Source organism: Phoenix dactylifera, chromosome 1 (genome assembly GCF_051530095.1).
Source record: "Phoenix dactylifera cultivar Ajwa chromosome 1, Ajwa_hap1_PhDact_Kaust_v1.1, whole genome shotgun sequence".
Taxonomy (NCBI): domain Eukaryota; kingdom Viridiplantae; phylum Streptophyta; class Magnoliopsida; order Arecales; family Arecaceae; genus Phoenix; species Phoenix dactylifera.
This window is the reverse complement of record NC_143190.1, coordinates 5,141,178-5,156,461: the sequence shown is the minus strand read 5'-3', so window position 1 is coordinate 5,156,461 and position 15,284 is coordinate 5,141,178. Positions and strand designations below refer to the sequence as shown.

Here is a 15,284-nt window from a genome sequence, read left to right as displayed (position 1 = left end):
GAATTATTTTTACTAGATTTTGATCATTTTTTATTATATTTTTTTACATGTATATCCTTTTATATATGGATAATTGTATGAATACACTCATAAAAATGCTATTTACATATGTATCCAAATAAAGTTTTCTTTTTGCACGTCTACCCATAAGGATATTTTAGTCATTTTAATTTTAAATTGGTTATTTTTTTAAATACATTAGATGGTATGGATACATATATTAAAAAAAAGTAAAAGAAGTGTATACATGCAAAATAAGTAAGGGTTTTTTGTATGAATATCCTCCTAAATATCGGACTTTGCATGAATACCCTTTCAAAATTGATATTTGCATGTATACCCTCGTAAACACTTATTTTGCTATTCTATCTTTTTTTATTTTTTATTTTTGCATATGTACCCATGCTAGTTAATGACGTTAAAAAATTAACAATTTCAAATTAAAATGACTAAAATATCCTTAATGAATAGGCATGCAAATAGATCGTGATCTCGATAGCAAGAGAAGAAGACAAGGACAATAGCGTAATTTTAATATTTTATTTTATTTTTAATTAATAAGTAATTTACGAGGGTATATATGAAAATAGCAATTTTACAAGAATATTCATATAATTTTATATTTTTTGGAGGGTACACATGCAAAAATTCTTTTTTGTATTGTCAAATAGTTGAATAATGAAAGTAGATAGCGAGTGCTTGATCAAACTGATCAGGTCGTGTAGAAATAAAATTTAAATCTCTCAGTTTGTTAGGATGCCTCACCTGCATAATCATTGCACTTCCACTTGACAACTATTATAATAATACATGGCTCGTCCCGTTGCGACCTTATGTTAGATTTTCAATACCTCTATTGCTCCATTCCTATAGGGGCGGAGACTCATTGTTTCGGCTATACTACCAAAGGCTCTAGAAAAGTTATAAAAGAAGAGCATTCATCTTTAGGTTTGTCAGATAGGTAATTATAATTATAAGCTTTTTTCTTATCCAAATTCAACCTAAATCTAGATTTTCTGTCACCATATTATTTTACAACACATATTGTGTCAGCCACTACCCATGACAGCAGCACTTGGATCGTAGCTTGTGAGCATTTTCTAAGGCCTTCAAAAGCGATGCCAATTCACTAAATTTGCAAATTTTATCCATATCAAACATTGCAATTATTGTATTACCTAAAATCATTTAGAAAATCGTTATGCCAATAGAGACCGTTTAGTTATCGATTTGTCAACACTAAGCAACATAATAACATGAAACACCATAAATACTTTTTTTTAATAATAGACAAAGCATAGCTTAAGAAGTTGCAGCAGATCTAACAAAATATTATAATAGTGTATTCTATGTATTGTAAAAATGAATAGAAATTTAGCCTGATTAATTTTTTCTAGATTTTCTCATTTCTTGTGTTCACCTTTTGACAAATCAAACATTTGAACATGTGTAGAACTCCAACTCTTGCACCTCCATCCACACGACACCAACCTGGGCAATCATTAACTCCTCTAAGCACAATGTTCATAGAATATTCTAGAACTCTGTTGCGTTTGCCTACCAGGTCCAGAATGCACTGGGATTTTGACCCGTGCACTTGTTTCAAGCACTTCTGCTGGCACGTGTTGGTCACATCAGTTCGTAAAATCACTGCTTCTGGTTCAGAACTTGCATGGCTTCAACATCGACTACTGGCTAGGAATCCAATTCAACTCAATGTATCCTCACATTTGCTTTAGCTACCGTCATCATGCTTCCGAAATGGCTCAAAACAGTTCTTTCGCTTGTGTACTTTCAAATACCGTAACAGAGTATCAACAGAACTGATTTGACGAAATTGAAGCTCATCTGAATAGGTTGGCATGTTCAGCATTATATTTTTCAAAATAACTTCTTATTCTGTAACAACCCAGTAACTCACTCAAAATGACTATCTAGAAGATGTTATTTGGTTCCTTTATATTATATAAGTACTTAAGATCTATCCAGCAAATAACTAATAAGAGATTAAATACATGCCTGCATGGAATCTTACATATTTTTTCCATTTAAGTCCTGACGTCCTTATCAGATAAAGAGTTCAAATCTATTTAAATCTAATCACAAACACCACGATCGGTCCGTGGTCAGCCCCAATAGATCCGTGTTGCCCGAGTCCATATAGGTTATCATTCGGATCCGCTATGATACCATTTGTAACAACCCACGACCACATTCAAAATAGCTAGCCGTAAGGCATTATTTGAACTTCTTGGTCCGATATAAGTATCCAAAATTTATCCAGCGAAAAACCGATGTGAGACTAAACACACGTCTGCACGGATCCTTATATATTCGACATAACCTAACCAATAAAACATAGAGATCAACGAGATAGCAACAAGTTAACAAACACCAGAAAATAATGCATCAAAGTTCTTCCAAAGTGATAAGGAGGATTTTCTTGCAACTTTTGGATGGAGTTTTGATTACCATCCACCAATGCACCAAATGTGCATGCATAAAATTTGCGCATATAGACATAGAATGACATGCATGAGTGCGCAGTATATGCTTTTTGTCTTATTAAAGGCCATAGCAATTTGGGATCTTGCTCAAATAACTATATAGCAGCGAAAATCAAGTTTATAAGTGACAGTTTCACATATTAAACAATGCATAAAGCTTAAGAAAATGAAAATGATTTTGAGCAGCAAAAGGCACAAATAATTGCAAAAATGATGCTACTGGACAAGATATAAACCTCCAGGAAAACAAGAAAGAAAAAAGATCTTCAAATTTGAGTGATAGCTCTTTTTCTGGAGGATATACAAACTGAATCTGCGAGTAGGAAATCAAAGAATGCAGGCATGCAGCCTATATGTAAGAAAGTTTGTTTCTTAGTTGAAGATACCATGGAGGTCAACCTAAGAATATGGCACCATTGATCGGTGATGGTGCCAAATTAATGCAAAACTAAATATAACAGTATCTCATGAATTTTCTCTCTCCTCTCTCTCTTCTTTATAATAGGTGATGGTGCAAAATTAAATATAATCCTTGGAGATGGAAGCGAAAATAAATGATCTCTAGCATTTTCAAATAAGAAATAGAAACTAAGCATTTATAGAGAGAAGGATAGTGGAAACGTTTTCATGAAGACCATGGGAGTGTTGTTATTTTCACTCCAGGTTCCGTGAAGCGAACCAATTCTTTCTTCACACTATACGGCAGTTATGGAGGGTTTTTTCTTGCAAGTAGGCGCATGACTGGACTGTAGGCGTGGCAATAACCAATGGGTACTACCACCGTAAGATACCTTATCAGACCATCTATCCGCCGCACGTCCGAGATCCAACGGAAGACGTAACCCGCCTCCTCTTAGAAAAGCAATCCATCCCTCGTCTTCTTTCTCGCTCGCCATCGCCAGGCTCGATATCGCCATCTCGGCGTCCGGCCTGCTGTTCTTCTGTTTCTTGGATTTGTCCTCTGTTGTACCTCCACTTCTCTTTGTCTTTTGGTCGGGGTTAGGTTTAGGGTTAGGGTTTCGTAGAGGAAGAGGTCTTGCTCTAGGGTTACTCCTCCTCGTCTTCTCTAGGGTTTCTCTGGCCATGGCCACCGCCGAGATCGAGGCGGCTATCAAGTCGATCCCGGAGAAGAAGGAGAGCCTCCGAAAGGCCTTGGAGGCCCTCAGATCCTACTCCTTCGCCTCTTTCACCGTCGAGTGGAAGGACCTCGACGACCACATCTCCGCCATCGAGAAGTCCCTCCAGGAACGCTTCAAGGATCTCCAGGCCAAGGAGCCCCCAAGAGCCGCCGGAGCCGCTTCCTCCCCGCCGGAGGCGAAGACGACTCCAGCGGCGGCGGAGGAGCCCGAGGCCACTCCGCGGCCGGAGCTCAAATCCCTGTGCGTCGCGATGGACTCTCGGGGTCTGAGGTCGTTCCTCAGCGAGAGACGGAAGGATTTCAGTGCCGTCCGGAACGAGCTAACCCCGGCCATCCGAGCGGCCTCCGATCCGGCCAAGCTGGTTTTGGATGCCATGGAGGGCTTTTACCCTCCGAAATCCAAAGGCGAGAAGGATGGGGAGACGCAGATGATTAGGAAGGCTTGTGTCAATCTTTTGGAGCGTGTTCAGGTGATCGCTCCGGAGATCAAGCCTGCGGTTAGGGTGCAGGCGAAGAAACTGGCGATGGAATGGAAGGGGAAGATGGCTGATAGCGGGGGAGAGAATGGCTTAGAGGCTATGGGTTTGCTGCAGCTCATTGTGTCATACAGTTTGGTCTCAGAATTTGAGGTTGATGAGATTTTGGATCTCCTTGTCATAGCCTGTCGAAGGAAGCAGACTGTACATCTGTGTAAGAGCCTCGGGTTCACAGAGCGCATACCTGGTAAGTGCATAAATGATTTTCCTTTTTGGATATCCCTTGCTAACTATTTTAACTCCTTATATATTTGGTCTTGGAGTTTAGATTTGGTTATATTAACCTGGATACATGAAATGCTTCTACTGGCTGTTTGTGTCTTTAATTTGACATTTCAGTTTATGCCAGTATTATGTTGTGTCTGATAATCATAATATGTTAACAAGAGAATTTCTATCAGATTAGGTGCCTTCATTGTGCATTCTTATTTGCCCATTTGATAGTTTGTTTAATCTGAGACATCATCTTCACTCTTTTTGAACCATGTATGTACTTTCAACACACATATCTTTTATCTATTTAGGTCCTATGTATGTGCATATTATATCATGTACATATATATTGTATGTAGGCATATGTATGTAGATATACGTAAGCATGCATATATGCATGTATGTATGTATATGAAAGACTGCTCCAAGAGTTGACATAGTACTGTTTCGGTACAGTACAGTCCTAATGTACCAATATGGGTTGTGGTACTGGTGTTTTAAACCTTCACCTACATCAAGTGTTGTTTGCATTTTGCGTTCAATTGCCTTCAATTGCACTCAAATGGCTGCATCCAAATCTTAGGGCCTATTTGGATAAATCAGGATCTGGGCCAATCCTACAAGATTTAATAATTTTGAGAGTAACATTCAGCACAGGCTAGGAGTAAATGTTTGGGTGCTAAATCTTGGGGATAGCTAACATACGAGAATAAGCTTATCCTATAGGATAAAAATAAAATGGTCAAGAGGACATTATTTTTGTCCTATAGTCATCAAGCTCTACTTCTTAGCCCCCCCCCCCTCTCTCTCTCTCTCTCGCGTCGTACCCGGTGGTTAGCACCTACAATAATACCTGTTGTTGCCGCCTCAAACCTTAGATTTCTGTCTCCAGCCATCACCTTCTACCTTCAGCTGGTTACTCCAACCTCTGATCTTGGCATCCAGAAAGTAAGCTCTCCCTCCCTCTTTATCTCTCTATATCTTGTCGTTACCCCCCTCTTACCTCCCTCTCTCCATCTCACTCATTGGTCGCTATTCAATCCCTTGTCCTCTGCCCCCTCAACCCCCTGCATTGGTTGGCCACCAACCAAGGCCTGTACACCTCCTCTCCCTTTTCTCCTCTTGATCTTGAATCTTGCTTGCATTGGTAAGCGGAGAGGTCGATAAGCAACATGAATGGTTTAACTGTTTAAGAGTTCAATCTAGATGCATTCTCTAGTGTTTTAGCTGTTACATTGGTTTGTTGAGGTGTTCTTGCAGGTGTTTTATGAAATGTAGCTGCATGGTTGAGTGGTTGGTGCTTTGCCTAGGTGCTCCTATAGTAGCTGCCATTGTTCTGATGCTCCTACTAAGTGCTTAGAATGGTCTTGTGCTTGACCTTTGGTGGTCTTGTTGAGGTGTTTTGAAGATGTGATGAAGTGTGGCTTGATGGTTGAGTAGCTGGCGCTTTGCTTGGCTACTCGTGTTATGGTTGACATTGCTTCAATGCTCCATTATTAAATGGTTGAGTGTTTCAATTGGTTTTGTGCTTGATCATTTGTATGTTGCTTCCTATTGTGTTTTTTATTGCTGGTTTGTCGGTTGATTTTGTTTGCTTGGTGAGGATTATTCCAAGTGTTTGGTTGGGGCTTTCTTCTATGTTGACTTAAAGGTGCTTGGACCAATTTGTTTGTTGGCTTTTGCGTCCTTTTGATGATTGTTTTGAGGGTCTAGTCATGGCTTTCTTTTACGTGTTTGGGGGAATTTTTCTAAATGGTGGATGGTTAGTGCATTGGTCTCCTGTGCTCCCATTTTGGTGAATATGTTTTATTGTTCAATAGAAGTTTGATAATTAGGTGGCTGATTTGTTGCTCCCATCAAGACATTAATTTGAATTAATTTGTTGCATTAATTTGAGTCATTGCTTATTATTAGTGATTCTTAGCTTAACTCAATGTAAACCCTGGAAGGGGGAGAGAAAGAGGGGGGAGGGAGGGGGGGAGAGGGAATGCTACTTTATTTGTCCTCTATCCAAACACAGGATCGGATCATTCATGCACTATTTTAATCTTAAGAAAATTTCATGTATGATCCTTTAGGATCAAAACCTAGACCCTATCATGAATTTTATTGTAGATTATAAATCTTAAGTACCCAAACAGGCCCCTAGACTGATTTTCCAGTAGGTTAGTCTAACAAGGAAATAGATGGATAAAGGCACAACATTTCTGTTCCTTCCTTTCGTAATTTAGGTTTGTTTTTTTTGGTTTGGATACATGTTACATGGACACAGACTTCAGCATCAGACTTGGATACATGTCCAAGCATTTGACTTGGCAAGAGGGGAAAATGAACTTATGGTGATACATTCAAAAATAAATTTAAATAAAATAATGTATATTATATTGAAGTTTTCTAGAAAAAAAACATTGAAAGATATTATCTGTTAAGGTTCTCTGTTGCACGTCTTTTATTCAAGATTTACAGTAAGTTTAAGAATTTTTAAGGAAAATAAATTTTGCAAAGTTAGTTTAGTACATGTATCTGGACCAAGCTCTAGAAAGAACGAAACCTCACTTTTAACATGATTACAGTGTGTCAAATTCATTGTTGGAAGATTCCAACTCTACCAGTTTCTGTAAATTGCAACCAAAAAAGTTTGATAAGTATCCACACACATTTTTAATTTTAGGTACATATATGATAGGAATTGTAAGAGTTGGACACTTGTTTAGGTAAAACAAGGCTTTTTTGCCAAGTGACCATTATTTGGATTTTTCTTCTTTTTTTTTGGGGGGGGGGGTTGCGAAATTTCTATTGCATGTATGGAGAGAGATGCTTTTTTTTAGGGGCATTCCTGTTGGTTACCCCTTTTTTTCCCCTCACATTTATAGAGGATAAGAATGGTCACTTGTAATAAATAAAATCAGTCAATAAAGTGGCCATCCAACTAGATTTTTTTTGGGTCTGTATTCATTTTTATTCCTTGTTCTCTTTCCTTGCGGGTGCTCTCTATTCTCTGTCCTTATGCATGGCTGCCTTTTACACTCACACACACACATATATGCGCACATACACATATGCACTTATATTTATCTGTGTATGTACATACATGTCTGTGTATGCATCTGTATATATTTGCAGTAACAACTAGGCTTATCTGGTGACATTACGTCCGTTTGGTTATGATCAAATGTGGCCACCATCCATATGGCTTCAATCATTTAAAACCACTAAATCATATCCCATATGGCAATTCAGTCTATCAAAGAAACCCTACTGTTGCTTTTACTCATGGATAATCAGCTTGGACATATTAAAGTATAGATTTTTAACCGTCTGCATAAAAATAAACTATGAAGTTCTTATTCCAATCTGTGGTCTGACATATTTTTTTTGTTCTTTCCATTTTTCCTTTTTTTCTTTTTAAGGCGGGGGGTGGTGGGAGTGCTGCAAATCTTCTATTTATTGAATCTCATCTTAGAGTTCCTCTTTTATAATTCATTTTGCTCTGTGTCTACATTTGTTTCTTTTGTTCAATTTTTTCCATTGCTTAGCATTATTTCCTGCTAACTTGGTGGTTTTACTAGTAATCGGGCATCATTGGTTGCAAGATTTTGTGATTGTCTGCATTCTCCCTTGGCACAGATAGGGGAAGAATAACTGAGGAGCTGTTGGGACTTTGAATCTCTGAGGTTATTCATCGAAACTGGCCAGTTAATGAGAGAGAAAAATTTTCTTTCTTACATGGTGCAATGCATGTCTAGTACAGAGAAAACAATAGGATCTATGATCAGGAAAAATGAAGATATTTAAAAAAAATTAAGATTTACTTTTACATGAAAACTAACAAAGTAATAAAACGAAACTAAGAGTTATTAAAAAGGGAGAAAGAAAGGACATATTCTTTCAAATGAAAGATTTTTTAGTATGGTCTGCCTAATAAGGTAAGAGATGAGAGACGCATTATCTTTCTGTGTTAAGGTTTAATCAGGTGGGGGTGTTTTATGATGAAAGAAAAGACTTCTGCCGAGTGCCCGGGAGAAGAGAGGGGGGAGGGGGAGGGAGAGAGATGCTTGTTTGTCCGGCATAGGAGGGAGATGACTCAGGAGGACCAAGGGGTTTCTTCCTTTTTTCTTTCTAGTGGGGGTCAGGATGGGGGCAATTTTATTGCACCCTCCCCCTTTTCTTTCCTGCATGTACTGCTCTCATTTGCTGCTTCACATGTGAAATGGTGTGATATTTGAGGGCTGTTGGATCTCATCTTTGCCCCCATCCAAATCCTTCTTGCAATTGCTATTACTGAAACCCAAACTGCTCACTTCTTTTAATTAACTACGTATATTTTTTTATTAAGAACCTGTAGAAAATAAGAATGATCACTTCTAGGATCCCAATAAGTCTGGTCACTAAAGTGGAATGATGCAGCCAGAACCTTCTTTTGCCTATATCTTTCTTTACACTTAGTTCTTTCCTTTTGGATGCCTACTTTCATCTGTTTCTTCCCAGATATGCTTATATATATATGTATGTATGTATGTATTCATATTTGTACATGTATATAATATATGATTGTGTATGAGGTTTTTGTCTGGTGATTACCATCCACATGGCCTTAATAGTATACCATTCATTGTTTTATAGTTCTCTTTCTATTTTTCATTTTGGTATTTGTACTGGTTCAGATTTATTCTTTCCATTTCTTGATACTATTTTGTAATTACCATTTTGATTTTACTAGTAAGCAGGCACAACCTGTTGCAATTTACTAAGATCATCCAATATTCTCCTCATGTACGTGGTAAGGATGAGATGCAAGGAGTTGTTGGGATTTTGTCTCTGATGTTAATGTCTTAGAAAAATCACATGATTTAAAATCTTCCTCCCTTCATTACGTGGTGCAATGTATGTTAAATGTTAAAAGAGTGAAAGAATATAAAGTAAAGAAACAGGAAGATATTTAAAAGGAATTGGTTTAGCATTTACCTATAAATATTAAAAAAGCATATCAATAATTAGAAACAAAATTAACTGCTATACTAAGCAGGCAAAGGAAAATGGTATGAGGTCTCTAGTACTCTTTCTGAAGTGGTTTTTAAATTATGGCAATGTTAGTGTAATAAGGAGATGGAGAGGGGCATCCCCAATTTTTAGGTGGGGATGCTTTCTATATGCATATATGTGTGTGTGTGTGTGTGCACGCGCATGTGTGTGTGAGAGAGAGAGCATTTTGGTGGTGGGGATGATCAAGGGATTTTAGGGCATTCTTTCAATTGGTCAGTTCTCCTTTTCTTTCTTTCTTTTGGTTAAATTTATAGTAGATAAGAATGCCCCATCGAAGACCCAAATAATTTGGGTCGAGTGGAATAATTCAGATCCTTGTTACTTGGTTTTTTGGTTCTTGTGATGCAAATACAGGCTTATAATTTGACTTTCAAAATTTGCTAGCTACCAATGAACTTGATTCGATAAGACTAGAATTAGAATATATATTTTAAAATATAGTAACTATTATTTGTATAAATAGATTTAAGATTTACAAAATTAAAACAAAAAAATTTAGAACTCTTAGATCATTAATAAGAGAAAAATAATACATGATTGGAATATAAGTTCAGACGCTATTCAATTTTATATAGTATTTATATAAATTTAATTTCTAAATATATTTGACTGAGATGTTTCAGAAACTCCCTCTTTTTTTTACCTGTATTATCTAATAGAGACTACTCAACTTATTTTCCACAATCCAAAAATCTTATGACTATTAGGTGAAGAATCTTGTTCACTCAGACCACTTAAATTCATGTTACTTAAATTTTTAGTTATCCATCACTCACAGAATTATTGGAATATGATAATGTTTAATTTCTAAACTTTGAGTCCTATAGAACTGTATTGCGAGTTTATATGTTTTGTACCAATTCACAAATCACCCATATCACCAGCAAATTTGGTAATTCTGATCCAGTAAGCATTCTGTTTCTTATTATTTTCATCCATGCCCCTGACTTTCTCTTTATTCATTCTCTTGTTTCTCCACTTTTCAATGCCTTGGATTTCTTTTCTTTACAGAACTAAGCTATTCATCTGATCACAGTTATCCATATGGCTATGATTGGCTGTCATGGTTATCCATGTTGCTACCATCATCTGAAAAATTGCTGGCGTCATTCAGAAATGCTGTATGACTGTCCAATCTACCATATAAAGTCTAATGATGCTGTTAATGAATATTTAGCTGTCAAGATTTTTTTTTAATATAAATGATGAAGCCCTTATTCATGGTTGTGTTCTCTTGTGGCCAATCCACAACCATTACCTTGTGCATGCACACAACCACACATGCGGGCAGAGGGGGGGAGGGAGGGGAGAGAGAGAGAGACCAGTTCTATAAAGAGTTTTTGATAAGACTTTACATAGATAAAAAGTAATGTTCAATTGGGAGAAAGTTGATGAATCTAAATACTTAACTCATTCTTTATACTATAGTTACTTAATGCATCATGCTGTTGTTGTCTATGATGGGAAATGGTCTTTGTGCCTCAGGCTTGTCCAACTTGACTGGACATGCTTATTATATTTGTAGCTTCCTTAAGAGTTTAGTCTGTCTAGGATGTCATACCTCACCAGCTGTAGCAGTAGAATAGGTTCTTCCTTTCAGGACTGGCCATGTTTTGCAAATTTTTTAGTTTGCACTTTCATTGCTTTACCAATTACCTTCCCATGATTTGCGTTCTCATATCTCATCACAAATTTCATGACTATTTTTGTGGTTGCATTTTTCAGTTGTATCCTGTCATTTGATATATTGTTGTGGGTGATAGATTACAGATTGGCCATCAGAGATTGATTGTTTTTGGTAATTTTCTAGCAGTAAAATCACATTGGAGGGAGGTCTTTTGTGTATGATGGTTCCATAGGAGCCCGATAGTTTATGTGAGGTGGTTATATCTGCAGATTATTTCATCCTGCCCCACTTCTTGAGTGCCTTTGTAGTTCATTTCCACTAACGTGGCCTCTTCCACATCTTACAGTCTCATGATTTATCCCTTTGTACTGCTAGGTCTCAAGACATCTATTCATTTGAAAACCTGTGACTGCCAATTACGTGAATTATGTGAACTGTTTCTTAGTCATGCATTTTGATGGCTGGAAGCTATGAATTAGTATATTTTCTTGGTGGAAAACTTCCTGGTTGTTGTAAGTTATGCTATTCCTATACGATCCTGCATACTGATGCCAACTCATAACATATTCAAGTGTCACATCTTATTTCTGGGAAGTATCTGGTTTAGTTCTCTTTACCTGTTGGGACTCTCCTGCAGTATGAATTCTTCGATGTTCTTTGTCATTTTGGTTCCTCTGTGATGCCAAAAATCTTCCGTGGTGAAGATCTTTGCAATGTGTTGGGAGCAAATGTTATGCTGGTGGCCTTCTGATTGAGCTGACAAATACTTTCTTGCTGTTAACCGTTTACCTAGCAACATTGGGCTGATACCGAAGTCATACTCATCTCTGTATACGCTCATTCTGATCTCAGCTCCATTGGAGAAGAGTCACCAAACTCTTACCTTTTGTTTCAAGTTGTATATTCTTATCTTCATAGCTTTATCTTATTCTCCCTGTATTTTGATTATCATGAATGCCTAGTTATCTGGAAAATGTTGGTGGTTGATGATCATCTTCATCTCTGGGTTCATATCAGTGATGCTTTTGTTTCTTAATTATGATATTGCAGAATGGCTTCCTTGTTGAATCCTCTAACATCTGACTCAAGCCAGCTACCTTCTTGGGTTGTCCATGATGTGTAGTTGCAAGTGTTGATGGTTGCTATTGGCTTCCATGTGTTCTCTTGCATGGTTTTGATATATATGCTTTTATTTGATAAGTCTACTGAGTGTCTTTTGTTTTGATATGCATCATTTATCTCATATGTTAGGAGTATGACCTCGTTTCTGTAAATTACATCCTCTGATTTTATTTTCTTTGCACAAAGATTCCCTGGATTCTGGTTTTAGGGGAACATGCTTGCTAGAGTTGTCATCTTCACTTTATAAAAACAAGTTTAATTGGTGTTAATCTATCTGCTTAAACATCTACCAGAATGAAACTTTTGGTGGCCTGCTTTTTTATTATAGTTAATGCCATTCAGATCTATTTTTGTATTTCAATTTTTATTTGCAATACTAGTGTAGGAATATGTTCTCCCTCTCTTGAAAGTTTCTTTTTGTGGGCCGTAATTGAGGGGTAGATCTTTCTACCTAGCAACAGCTCTTTTGTGCAAAAGCCGTTTAGCTGCAACTCTGATTATAAGCTTTGTTTCAGTTTCTTTTTCTTAAACCGCTGGCTGATGACGATACCTGATGCCAAAGTGCCATGTTTGGAGACTGGTTATTCTGGAACAATGTTCCTGTTCTATTATTCTGGTGCTCACTGTGTTTCTAGCTCAGTGCCCTTTATTTTAACTGAATTAGACTAATCATTTTATTATCAAAAAACAAAAAGGATTTGTCATTCAAGATCACTTAAAGCTGGGCTCTTGTGACTGACATCTTCTCATGATATTCTTTGTATGCATATTCCACCTCTCAATATATCAAGTAGGATGTTTTCTTTAGCCATTGATAGGTTAACTCTTTCACTCTTCTACTGTTGGATGAAATGATGATGCAAACAAGCATTTTTTGCTTGTGGCAGATCTTATTCAGAAACTGAACAGTAGGGGAAAGCAACTTGACTCAGTAAAATTTGTTTATGCTTTCAATTTGGTGGAGAAATGTCCACCAGTACCCCTTCTGAAAGCCTATGTAATGGAATCCAAAAAGGCCGCTCAAGAAATACGGAAGAAGGGAAACAATTCGAATCAATCACAGGTATGCTTCATTCCTGTTTGTCTCCCCAAGGTTAGGATGAGCAACCTTGTACTCCAACTAGCACCTTGTATTATCCTGAGCAGAATGAGGCAATCTCGAAAGAACTTGGTGCTTTGAAATCGGTGCTCAAAGCTGTTGAGGAGTATAAGCTGGAGGCTGTGTATCCGTGTGAAAATCTGGAGAAACAGATTGCCAAATTGGAGAAACTGAAAGCAGACAGGAAGCGCAAGGCGGCAGCTGCATCAAATTCGAAGACTCAGCAGCAACCTAATAAACGTCCTCGGCAATTTAGCACTTCAAAACCCGCTGTTGCTGTGCATACTCTGCTGCCAGCAATTCAAAATCAACCTCAGCTTGGATTGGCTGACCGGGCGCCATATATGGGTCTTGGTGGATCTTATAGCCTTGCTGGGACTGGTTCTCTCTACAACCATGCTGGTCAAAATGTATCTGGAGCTCCAATTGGCCTAGGTGGACTTCGAAGTCCTCCTAGATCATATCTCTATCCATCAGATTCTGTTGTTGGTTCTGGTGGGTTGTATGATAGGCCAGTAAACTATACTGGTTACCCTGCTTCGGGTCTGCCTCCATCTTATGGTTCATCACTTTACCCGCAGTAGGTTGTCAGTATCTGGTCCCTTCTGGTCTATAAATCTAGGTTAACCAAATATACCATTATGATACAGTTTGTTTTTTGTTTGTTGTTATGGAAACTATGTGTAATAGTTTTTATCTTGTTGATGTTATTTAATTAGTGACTTCTCATTCGAGAAATTTCAGTGTCCACTATTATGTGCTGAGGCTCTGATATGTCTAGTTATAATCATCATTCACAACTTGCTACTACATTCTATTTGTATACTAGGTTGCTTCATATGTGCAACATAGATTGCTAAATCTTTTTTATTTCCCTTTATCCATCACAGTTAGATCAATTGTATTACAATCAATTCGTGAAGGACAGACTCGCTTTGAGGATATCCATTGGTTGAGTTCGTAAAGTCTCTTGATGCAAGAGATTTTGATTCCATCACCGCCTTGATTTTGGATTGGGCTATTTCTCCAAATAAAAGGGATAAATTGGCCAACTTTCTTGTTCTTAGATGATCTCCTGATTCTATAGCAATTTTCTTCCAATTTTGGAAGTCACACCATCATTCATTTCCATCAATTCCAATTTAGCCATGCAATTTATATAAATGTTTTCTTTTTAGATCTTCCAAGACTTTTTTAAGAGAAGTATGGCGTCATCCTTTCAAGTTTAGGCAAGAAATATATTGATTTCTAAAATTCAAAAATTTTGAGTGAAACATTTTATGTCAATATGGCCGAGTCATCTAACTGGCTCCTGACATCATTAACGGGGTGACTAAAATGACTAAAATATCTTAATATTTATTTTTTTAAAAAAATACTACTAATAAAAAAACTTGGAGCTCTTTCTCGGTAATTTAATTGCTTTATCCAAATCCATCATCGACTTCCGGCTTCGAGATTTTGTTGTCAGATTCTCTAATACCAAGTTCGCCTCCATGGTCTCGAGCGTTAACGTGATAGAATCACTTGCATAGCACCTCCGACTTCTCTTGCTTCAACTCCAAAATCTCTAGCAAGCTACATGAGTTGAAGCTTTACGATCGACCTGTAAATCAAATAGTAAAGACTTTTTCAGCTGTAAACTTTGTTGAGAAAGATTCTAGGTTTCTAATCTTTTCAATGCTCTCTTAAGAATGGTTTAATAGCACGAGATTTTTCACCATCCTTGGATGATCAATCACTCCCGAGCTTATGTCAAGGATTGATAGGCAAGATTGCCACAGTGGGTGGGGTAAGAAGGGGAGAGATCTCGTTGATCCACGAGGTTAGAGTTTGAAGGAGGGTCAGGAGAGAGGTGAGAGTTTGGGGAAAGGGCAGGACAAGATCGGAGAGCTTGTAGCCACAAATAAGAGTGAGAGAGGGCTACAATGAAGCAAAGGAAGTGGCAGACAACAGATAATAGTGAAATACCACCTCACATCTTTGCAGTTATTTCATT

General features: G+C 37.5%; 1 protein-coding gene across 1 annotated transcript; it reads left to right on the top strand.

The window, feature by feature from the left end:
* The first annotated feature begins 3,335 nt into the window (after positions 1-3,335).
* LOC103700864 (truncated FRIGIDA-like protein 1) lies at positions 3,336-14,023 on the top strand. The gene is made up of 3 exons (XM_008782759.5): positions 3,336-4,368; positions 13,074-13,249; positions 13,333-14,023. Exons 1-3 carry the CDS (start codon positions 3,591-3,593, stop codon positions 13,867-13,869), a joined length of 1,491 nt encoding a protein of 496 aa, XP_008780981.3. The 5' UTR covers positions 3,336-3,590; the 3' UTR covers positions 13,870-14,023.
* Positions 14,024-15,284: the final 1,261 nt, after the last annotated feature.

Excerpts from the sequence above, each read along its gene's own strand:
- LOC103700864 (XM_008782759.5), top strand. The coding sequence starts at position 3,591 with ATGGCCACCGCCGAGATCGAGGCGGCTATCAAGTCGATCCCGGAGAAG. Across the intron at positions 4,369-13,073 it reads GTTCACAGAGCGCATACCTG|ATCTTATTCAGAAACTGAAC; the intron begins GTAAGTGCATAA and ends TGCTTGTGGCAG. Across the intron at positions 13,250-13,332 it reads ACAATTCGAATCAATCACAG|AATGAGGCAATCTCGAAAGA; the intron begins GTATGCTTCATT and ends TATCCTGAGCAG.